At 35.8% G+C, this 11,511-nt stretch overlaps 1 protein-coding gene across 1 annotated transcript in view; it reads left to right on the forward strand.

Moving 5' to 3' along the window:
• The window catches only part of NAALADL2 (N-acetylated alpha-linked acidic dipeptidase like 2), a 194,844-nt gene extending 185,127 nt beyond the window's left edge, over positions 1–9,717 (forward strand). Inside the window, exon 13 of the mRNA XM_042881296.1 lies at positions 9,373–9,717. Within this exon, the coding sequence (XP_042737230.1) occupies positions 9,373–9,571 (199 nt within the window). The 3' untranslated portion in view covers positions 9,572–9,717. The remainder of the gene's footprint in view (positions 1–9,372) is intronic.
• Positions 9,718–11,511: the final 1,794 nt, after the last annotated feature.

An 11,511-nucleotide genomic window follows, 5' to 3' on the forward strand; every position in this document is an offset into this window, starting at 1 on the left:
GAAAAATTGTCAAATGCCTTGTTTAAATTGGCGCAAGTGACTGTTTGAAGTGGGCACAAATTAGACAGATGTTAGAAGCAGACTTTGGGAGAAAAGCAAAAAGATACAGCATCAGGAGGAAGAGATTCTACCAAGCATTAGGAATGGCATAAAACAAATGCAGTCGTCTTTTAACAATACCAAAATGGAAAGACAAGGTAGTTGTGGAGAACTCTACAATGTCAGTGAATAAGATCCTCAGAGCTATAATGAAGAAAATATAATGATGATGTTTGGGGAGGGACTAGTTTACTTAATTCCTGCCATGACTGCATTCATAATATGAAGAAATACAGTGAAATGTTACTAAAGAAAGAATAGTATTCCACATTTAACACTGGTGTCTTTCTTGTTTGAACTGGTTTGATGTAGCAAAGAAGCTGTAAAATTCTGAATATAACATCCGTGTTGCATCGCAGCAGTAGATCGTTGAATCTGTCCCTGTGTCTGAATTTATCCTGATTTTTTAAAAAAGAAAAAAAGAATGCCAAAACTTAGGATTCCAATGAGAGGAATTTCTGAGGTCTCACAATGTTTAAATTCTTGCAGTGCTTTCAGTATTAATGCTTGTTATTCAGCAAGTCATAATTGCTAGATATACAGGTATAATGTAAATTAAGTTTTTCACCTTCCTGCTCGCAGCAGCCCTTAGCACATAGTGCAGTACTTACACTGGCAAAGTAGATGTGGTGGAGGTGAAAGTTTCCTCTCCTGATTTCATTAAATGTGATACAAGATTTAATAGCAGATGATAAGGTTACTTCAGAGTCTGTGGGAAAGCACTGCCTGTGGCTTTACTCTGAACTGTTTTACCTAGCCTCATGTGTAGTACATAAAGTAGTGTACACCTTATGTACCATCAATTTTAATACTTAAAAAAAAAAATTAAAAAAGCATTATTTGTACTGCTAAAAAGGGATGCAATCATAGTGTAGGCTTAAATTTAATGCAAACAGAATCAGGGCAGTGGTAGACTTCTGAATTCCGTTCCTGACCTCCAAAGTCATTGATATACTTTCTTTTGGGGGAAAAAAAAAAAAAAATTATCTAACAGTATGTCTGTATTTGAGTTATTTTTCCCTGTTTAGAGTGAAAATCTGTCTACTAATTGATGCAGTTATACAAAAATGTTTTGTGTTATGAAGCTATTACTGGATAGTATCACACGTACACTAGGAATATTTGGGGAAAAAATGTACTTTTTTGTTTGTATAGCTTCATTCTTTACTTCTTGTAATTTGGCAAAGAAAACAAAACAAAAGTCAGTCTCATAGTCAGGACCTCATATGCCATGTTTCATGCCAGCGGGAAGATGGATGGGCAAGTTATAAAGCCCCGAAATAGGGGTTTATAATGGAGATGCTGGCAGCCCTTTAACTATAGCAGCACAAGCAGTGCAGCAATAAATAATATGCTTCATCCGTAAACAGAAATTTAGGATGCAGTTTGCAGCCTTGACCTTCAGGCTCCAACTGTGTTTAGATCATTAAGATTCCATAAATACTGGAATTTATAGCATTCTAAAGGAAGAATTTGTGTGCACAGTAAAGTACGTATTCTTCATGAAAAAATGATTGCTTCCTGTATACCCATTTGGACTCATATTCTCAACCTCAATCAAAGTACTTGACAAATTTGCTGAAGTTTAGGCATCATTTTTAGGCTTGTGTTTGTCCTAATTCACAACTCTCTGGATCTATGCTGCTTGGCTGTTCTGGAAGTTGAACAAAAATAAGTGGATTTTAGCTTTATTACAGGAGGTGGGTTGAAACCTACTTGTGCCTGTCAACTAAAGGGAGCTAATGCATCTTTCTCATATCTTCTTTGTATTTTGTTCTCTCACTGCCATAGCTGTGGTTGCTTCTTGCTGTATATATGTACCATATGTATTCTGTGTTTGTGTAGATTCCTCATTCCCATCAGTGTCATACAGTAATATTTGATGCATTGTTCATCTATAAAGAGCAATAATATTGTTACGGTTACTAGCATAATTCAAATCATGGATAATTATGTTAGGGTGCTCTGACTAAATTTAAGTAACGAGCACTGACATCAGCAGGTTGTTTGGTACAATGTTAGTGTAAATGATGTTCCTTTTCTAGCTGATCTTCATGAAAATTTGACAGTACCGTTACTCTTCCCATGGTATTCCCCTTCCATTCAAGAGAGAAGTATACAACTGCAGCTTTTGTCAAAATATTTTAGTCTTATCAACAAATTTTGGCAGAATTAAAAATAATTTTTAAAAATGTGTTGGGGAAGGGTACTTCAGTTATAAATAAACACAGATTGAAGCAAAGACCTGGGGCAATTTCGTGGCAATGAAAGCAGCTGTTTTTTCTTTCTCTCTTTCATGAACATCTTTGTCTTTTGTGCATCAGCAAATCAACTCTTACATTCTGAAAGTCTTGAGCCATGTTTTTGCATCTCTCTATGAATACCAAAAGCACTGATGCTAGCTAGCAATACCACAGTAAAAGAATAGCATGGACACATTTAGCACTGCACAGGAATGTAATCTGCATTGTAGGTAATTTCACGCCACTCCAGTGTTTATTGTGCACTAAAGCAAAACAAACTACTGCAGTTTTTCTGTTTCTTATTCTATGAATTTTAAGTTCCTATGCTTCACTTCCAGTCTTCTAGAAACTCATACCATTGTTACTTTTCTCTTTTATTTATTTGTTTTAGTTTTGCCATTGCTTATCTGCAGCTTGGTCCTCCTTTCCTTTCATTTCCTTCTGCTTATTTGAATTTTCTGACCACTCGTTTGGCTCCTTTCTCTCCAGCAGACATTTGATAAAATGTACTTTTTGTACTTAAAAATTCTTACTTTTTTTTTTTTTTTTAACCTTATTCCTTGAAACTCTGCAGTGTTTGTGCACTCAAATCAGTTTTTCTCAGTTTAAGTTAGAGATGATGAGTTCAAATATTAAATGCAGAAAAAGTTAAACTTAGCTTCACAAAGAGTTGCTGCTTTTAACTGAGGGCAGCTAGTGGCTGTGGGGTGCAGCAAGGATAGAGGAGGAAAATAAAGTATTTTATTCATAACTTTGGGAAGGATCCTGACCTGCCACTTCCCAGCCCCTGTGATTTAATTGTGATGAAGCTGTGGTAACTGGTGCACTGGGTCAAAAAGAATCCCCCTAATTTCTTCCACTGGGATACCAACTCCTTAACTTTCATCTGGGTGTGGAGTAATGCATTTATCCTAGTATAGATCAGTACTGGTACTGATAGTGCTCTTAAAAATTCCTGCTGAGTTTATGATTTTTCTCATGACTGATATGTTGAATTATGCCCTTTCCTAATGCTGAGAAGGCGGAATAAAGTCAGAATAATGCATACTCAAAACACCTGATCTGAGTGGCAATTTAAATGGTTTCTCCATAAGAAATACACAATGGCCACGAATCAATGACTATATTTAGTGTCTTGTATGTTTACTATTTTATGACCATTTGCTGCATAAGTAATACTGAATTAGACATCTTCAGAGATATAATTATGATTGACTTTAAGGCCCATGTAAACAGAGAACATGAAAATGTTTTCATTGTACCTGCATAAGCAGCAAACCACTATGATTAGAGATTATATAATGGCTGGAAAACAGCTTTCTAATTTCCCTGATACAAATGGCAGACCTGTGTGTATATACCTTCATTTATAGCTTCTTGTGAATTTTCTTCCTTTTTTTTCAACTAAATCAATTTTCACACTTCTAGAACTGCACAAGGGTATGTGTGAAATAATAGCTGGAATGTTTCATAAAAGTAGTATAAAAACAAGCAGAATTTATTGGGGAAGTAGTTCATTTGTAATAGTCCTTCCCAAAGAGTGTTAACTAGGCCACAGCACTTAGAAATTTAGTGGTAAGATCTTTAATGGGAAAACTATCTTAATTGTGTTTTTGAAACTGTAAATATTGTGTATATATGCTGTGGAATGTAATAGAAATATAACTGTGGTCATTACTTTAAAGGGTGCTTTATGATATCGTTAACTATTTATCTAATAATAACTCTTACCATAACGACCTTTCTGATTTTGACAGTAGTCTCACAGGCTTTATGGTATGGTTGCTTAAGATGATAAAGCAAGTCAGGATGAGAATGAGAGCTGGAAATCGAGGTCAGTTTAGTTTAATGCCACAAGCATTGGGCACTACTTCTTGCAGCTTTGTTTATAAATGCTATTCCTCCATAGGAATCGGATGTTTTACACAGCTTCACAGAAATATCTACGAAGCCTTCAGATCATCAGCTGCAAGCTATTTGGAAATAATTTTATTAATTCACTTCCCTCAAGTTCTTACAAATAGTAGCACATCTGCTTTGAATTTGAGTATTACAGATTAAGACATCCTTAAAAGAAAAAATAGTTTCTTCCAAATTATTCAGCATATGTTTCCTTCATTTAAAAATCAAGGGTAGCTTAAATCAAAGAACAACATGCTTATATTTGTTACCAACAGCTGCATTGTTTGAGATTTAGTGAAGTATATCTCCTACCAGTTCTTGCCAGTAAATAACTCCTTAAAGTACAGTTGATACAGTTCAATGCATACCTCACTGTGAGGTATAAACATGTAGGTCCTTGTTCTAAGAAATTACAGAAAAAATATGGAAGGATTTTTTACGTGTATGTGGAGTTGCATATAAAGGATGAATACTCCATGGCAGAACAAGCTAATAGCTTGTGTGGCTTTTTCAGATATTTCTAGACTAACTCAATTTCTGTAAAACCCTAGAGAAAATCATGCCTTATTAATTAAAGGAATACTCTTTAGCTGTGATAAATAATGGCTTGCAACTTATGAAGTACAGTTGCATCCTAATGCTTCTTTATCTTTCCATTTTCATTCTGTGAAGTTGTTCTGTGCTCTGAATTTGTAGAAGTGATTCTTCTACTGACGGATCTTATTTACTCCAACATCAGTAATGAATAACTTAGGGAAACTGAGCAGATTTTCAACAGTGGAAAAACTGAGTGAAAGGTGAAGTTGATGTTCAGCCCTTGCAGTAGGTTATTAGACCACTGAAGGTCCTGACAAAGGTCTGAGGCTTGCAGGGTGCAACAGGATGAAATTTAAGCTAGATTGCATTAAGCTTTAGCAATAATTCAGTAAGAGATTGATGTTTTATGACAAGACATTCATTACCTTTAAAAAAGTGTTGCAATCAGAGATAACTGCAGAAAAATGAAAAATAATGTGTCTTGCAACCAGCTATCGTTACAGTTTGCCTTCTTTTTTTTTTCCTCTGTTTATTTGGCAAGCAATCAATCCAAAGCCTCGAGATGCTGCAAACAGCTGCCAAAATCAGGATTTTTTTTTCAGTGCTGCATGTAATAATCTGACCTCTCAGAAACAGATTCAGACTTGGAATAATTGTCTCTTTACAGTCCCATATCCCACCAGGATTTTATTAAATGCATACTGACCAGATCCCCTTTGCCATAATTGCCTCGATTAGTGGCGTCCATACTCCAGTCTCTTAAATGCAAGATCAATTTCTATCTGGCAGGGATAGTGTTTCTGGTTTGCTGTTATTACATGACGATGCCTTTGAAATGCCTTTCCTTTGATTAGTGTTCAGCTTGATGCCCAGATTACCTATGGTTTATTGGCTGCTGATACTATGAAAATATGTCTCCTTCTGGCAGCTACTCAGCTTTGAGAGTATATGATTTCAATATATCTTTCTATAAGATATACCTATAAAAAAAATTAAGCCTTATAAATGAGAGCACTAAAAGAAGGTAATTAATGGCCCTTAAGAAAGGATGGGCTGTGTAGCAAACAAAAATTATTGACAAATTACAGATAATGGATCCTTAAATATGACATGCTGAGTTTTTGGAGACTGAGGACAGTGATGGAATACACTGACATTTACTGCTCTGTTGCCTTAAAAGGTTGACTGTCACATCCCCATCTGCTCTGGTCATGTGCATGCTGTAGGGTACTAATAATTTAATAACTTCTTTCTTTCCAAAATTTCAAACTTTAACTTGTTGATAAGCATCTACGTGTAAGTACCTGAATAACTCAACATACATGTTGTACATCACCTACATGCAAACTTTATTGTAAGCTGAACAATCCTTTTTCACATTGAGATTGATGTTGTAAGCTGGTTTAGTCTTTACTGGCCAATTGTTCTAATGTAATTTCCAAATTATTTTGAGTTGTTTTAAAGTCATTATATTATTTAGTGTTATCATTCAAGAATTTTTCAAATTCATTTTGGTTTAGTAAAGGTGACATTACGTCCCTATTTGTGACAACATAAAGTGGCATTTAACTGTACCAGCATTATTTCAATCAGTAATGTATGTTCCTAGGCCTGCAAAAGTCACATATAAGTTAGTAGATAAGGTTCATTGAGAATCCATTTTATAAGTTTCTTTGCTTTAGTTTACTGTGGCTGATTCACTTGTACGGAGACATTTTACCTCTTTAAATGCCCTAAAGTTATTAATAAGGTTTTCTACTTCAGTGTTATGCTTTTCAGGTCACTGTGACGTGTCATTGAAACAAGCCCATTAAGATGAGTGATGTGTGTTGTAATTTTGTTAGTGTCATCAGTAAGATACTGCACTTTTCTGTTTTCTCATTCTGTGTGGATCAGGCTGACTGAGAATTACGTGTATGGGATCAAAAGAGTTGAAGATGAAGGTAGATAATTAAGCAAATAGGCTAAAGGCTGGAATCATTGTTTTAGAGGTGTAGGCTACAAAACCAATTTGTATTAAAGAATGTTTAAGTAATTGCACAGTATAAATTAAAGTGTCTTGGGATCGTTATGCATGTTGTGGTCACACAACACCTTCTGCCAAAGTAGTGGCTGAGTTTTAGTTTTTATGTAATTTTTTTAATGAAAACACTTTTTTGGCTTCTAAAGGCATGGAAGTAATAAACCAGACTACCAGTTGTTTTTTTTTTTTATCCCGTTTGATGAAGTCTGCACAGAGATAATCAGAATTATAGAAATTGATTCTCACGTATGTGTGTAAAGGCAGAAATCATTTTATACAACAATAAGGGCAATTTAGCTGTCAAGAAAATATAAGTAATTGGAAAATATGAGATCCTCTTGATAGCCTCTAGTAGAAAATCTGAGAAAAACAGGTATTGTGTAATGCTACTTATTATTATAAGGTATTTAAATAAAAAATAGATTATGTCATGCTAAGCAATCTGCTATTCTTAGGTCATATTACTGTTGCAACGGTTAAGACATTCTTTTAAACTATGGTAACAGACTGCTTGTCTCATTCATTCATCAAATTACTTTGTTTTTCTGGTTGGATGCTGATTTGCACTGCAATCAGGTGAGATGGGTTGGGAAAGTTTGCCTTTTACCACCTGCCACTGGAATCCCAGCAGTAGAATTAAACTGTATCAACATCCTTTAATTTCAACGTAAATCATCTTTTTTTTACTTATGTGCCTTGTTTACAGCACATTTGAAGATATGAAAATAAAAGACCAGTTTCCATTCACCTCAGATATTTTCTTAGCAGTCCCCAAAGTTCCAGCCTTCAAATCATTCTTTTTAGAGTGTGATTCCTAGAAGACTAAATGTTGTTCTGCTGGTGGTTTGTTGGTCTGTGATGTTTTTAATAGTTGACATTACAGCCTACAAAGGAATAGAGAGATATAGATCAAGATGTCAGTGTTGTAAAGCATTTGGAGCAGAGTCCTTTATGAAACTCTCCCATCTGCCAGCCACCAGCTAGGACTGTCTGAAACCTCCTGAGAGTAGAAAGTAATGTAAACAAAGATTGTCTCTACCATTGCCACTGCTGTTCAAGGGCATTGAGGGGTTGTGAACAGGCTTCTGTCTGTCTGTGAACTGTGGATATGACAGAGGAGAGTTCTTCAAAAACCTGATTCTGCATGCACTGATCTCAGCAGGAGTCCCTGAATTGATTTCAGAGGGAGCAAAATCAATCCCCACTTTGAAAACTACAGTATTTTCCACAGCACAGCCTATCCTGAAAAACCAAGAATATTTCTAGTTCTCAGCATACACAGTTTTCGTTTACTATATCACAGAGAAGCTTTAAGGACAATCCATAATATAACTTCAGTCTTTGAAAAACATTGCCTTTCAGTCAAAGCACCTTTTCAGTCCGAAAAACATGGCAGAAGATTGTGGCTGTTCTGTGGTGTCATCGCCATTCTTCCTTGCAGGCTGGCAATTGAATGACTTATAAGATGCAGTTTTGTGATCATCTGTCTTGTAGGTGGTTAGCAGTTTTATTACTAATTTGTTGTTACCATTGGACCTGTGCTGTCATGCAATTAGGTTACTAATGGATTATCTAAATTGTCCTGATTTATTTCTGGTTTCATTCAGAGAAACAACTTCTCTGCTGCCCTGAACCCCTGCCTTGTGGTTAAGGATAAGGTGATGAGGCACCAGAGCACTTGTAGCTTTTCCGTTTCAAATTTCACTCACTTCTGTTTACAATCAAAGGAGCCTCTGGGTGGAGATTTATGATATTGACATGTTCCTTTAATTAGGATAATGATCACACCTGCTTTCAGATGATATTTATAGCCTGTTTCAAAGGATCTCATTGAAATCAATGAATAGCTTTGTATAATGAGCCTTCAGCACATCATACAGGTAATCTCCCAGGGATTTGGGCATCACCTTTGCATGTATCTTCAAATGAACCATTAAAGAAGTCTTGCAGATATTATTATAGGGAAAAAAACAAACAGATTTTGTGTTGTAGGATTTACCTGTGTATCCCACTTATTTCTTTCTTCAAGTATGTGACATTAAAAATGGATTGTTCTTGTTGTGTTGTCCATAAAGGATGAACTAAGGGTGCTGCTAGAGACAACGAGAGTTTAAGCATTTTTTTCAGTACAGCTGCAATTTCACCTCTGAAATATGAAATAAATAATAGGAGCAGATAGGAAGTTCCATGCCTACAGTCAAAAGTAATGACTAAACTTATTTTTAGAGAAGACTAAGTGGAGTCCAGCTGAGACATGAAATTCTTTGTTTAGGTTGTGATGGGCATAAGCTCAAGATATTGATGGAATTTTCAAAGGCCAAAGAGGAATTTGAGATTTCTTTAACAGATTTTGTGTATGTTTCATCATATTTACACGTAAATCAATGGACAGATACAGTTTACAAAGCCTAATAAATATGCAGTTGTCTTTCAGTCTGCCATGGGTCAGCTTTAGTGTGCGCAGCATGTACCGTCTGTAACTTGTGACTGATACTTGCAGGGATTCTTGATGATTTCTGACGATTGTTTTGAGCAAAAAGTTTATCATTCTCCATTGTTCTCTTTTAGAAATATTCTTTACAGGCTAGATGAAAGAACAAGCCAGTTCTCAGTACTGCTAGAGGCACTGGAGCACTGCAAACTACATCAGTCAAATGTGACCATTCAAGCAGCCTTGTCAGAGGTGCTGAACAGCATCAGTTCAGCTCAGGTTTACTTCAAAGCAGGACTTGATGTTTTTGAGACTACCTTAGCTGGAAAGAAATGAGAGAATTGTCTGCATTCCAAGACATTTGTTTACAACTCACTAAACAAAAGTTCGACTTGGACCAGAACTTCTCTGAGGATAAAACCTTTCTCAACTTTTCTTTCAGTTGGCGCTTAAATGTAATGCAATGTGTGTTTTTATAAACAGAAGAGAGTCTTTTGCACTGTTTACAGTGTATCTCAACTGTCTGTTTCTGAATGTATAAAACAAGGGGAGGGAATAACAGTGATTTTTGGAAGGATGTCTGCTGTATTTTTATATGTAAAGTATATTTTTATGAGCTCAGTCTCGCCAAGTACCACGCATGTCCTGTGATACACTGAAGACCTGGTTCTGAGACACCCCAGAAGAATGCCCAGGTGAGCTTTCCATGCCTATTCTGTCAGAGGAATGACTTAAGTGTACTGTTGCGTTTCTTAACTTCCCCAGAAAACTCAACAACTTCTTTACTCCTTTTAGAGTAAGTAATTGAAGGATGTGGCATTTCCTGATGTATGCAGCGTGGAAGTTAATCTGGAAATGCTCCAAACTTGCTTATCAGTGCAATCCAACATCTTTGCTCCTGTGGAACAATAAATACCTCAATTCTGAGAATATAGATAAAGTTTGATTATCCCATCTCCGAATGAAACAAAATTGTTTTCTCTACTAATTCTCAGAGAGAGAATTTATGTAATGATTTCAAGCAATTTGAAAAGCTTGCATCATTAGTTAAATATACGCAGAAATATTTTGAATCTTTATATTCAATAAAAGAGCTGCTTAGTCCAAGGCCTACAGGCCTTGTAAGTTTTATTTTGCTCATCAAGGTCTCCCTAAATTTTTAGGGAACAGTAAATGAAAATAAGAGCTCGAACTTCTGGGAACATTTTAGATCTTCGACCACTTGGCCATTTTTGCTATTCCAGTACTGACCAGTACTGACCAGCATATGTAGGACCTGGATTGTTGTCAGAAAGAAAAAAAAAAAAAAATCATTCTCTGCCACAGAACTGGGAATGCACCTCTGAAGTCAAGCAGATGCTGTAATCTGTTCAAACTGTTAGCTCTGAATGAAAGGATGAGGGGGTTCAGTGTCCTAAACCTCCAAGGGGATAACATTCCCTTAAGAATTGCAAGTCTTAATATATAAACACTTCAGGTTGTTGAACCCTATTGGGTTTAGAATTTTACAATTTCAAATGATTCTGGGAAGAGCTTAAAAATTGTAACTTTCTATAGATTCTTAGAATTAAAGTATAATTTATTTGTTGGAAACATTAAATGTGTTGTTACCCAATTTCCCATGGAAACATTAGAAAAACATTTCAAGTATCTATGTGAATGTAAAGAACCGCCTTCAGGAAAATTTCTAAGTGCACTATTTGATGAAAGTATGAAAGCTTATGAAAATGACGCATTTTTAGTGTATGTTCACATAGTGAAAAGTGAGAGTTGTTTACAGAAACACTGTTTCTGTTTTCCCAAAGATGTTGGCAAATGGGCCTCTGTTAGCAGCATCCTAGTGTAGGGTACGTACACTTGTGTTGTTTCTACATTTCTTTGCAAGTTGTTGAAGTGTGGGCAAAAGCATACCTGGCTAAGCAGAGGTGGGGCTATGCAGCTGTACAGCCACAACTGGAGTGAGAGTATTTTCAGCAACACTTAGTATGCATGAACTTAGGTATTATATCCTCGTTTTACTTGGCATAAGCAAGATAAGCAAGAGTTTATGATTATTCTTTTGCTAATATGTTTACTGCAAAGATAGTTTGACTTCTGAAGAGTAACGTTTATTATGATGTTCCAAGTCTTGTCTATCCTTTTGTTCAGAAATGTTAATTACAGCAATACTTGAATGGTTGGAGTAGCTACATCTGACTTGCACGTTTATTACATGCGCCAAAATTGAACTGTGTTTTCTAATAGAGGCAACTCTTCTAACAGTGTGTTTAGTAACA

The sequence above is a fragment of the Lagopus leucura genome, unplaced genomic scaffold (assembly GCF_019238085.1).
Source record: "Lagopus leucura isolate 7727_CA_CO unplaced genomic scaffold, USGS_WTPT01 Super-Scaffold_100029, whole genome shotgun sequence".
Taxonomy (NCBI): Eukaryota; Metazoa; Chordata; class Aves; order Galliformes; family Phasianidae; genus Lagopus; species Lagopus leucura.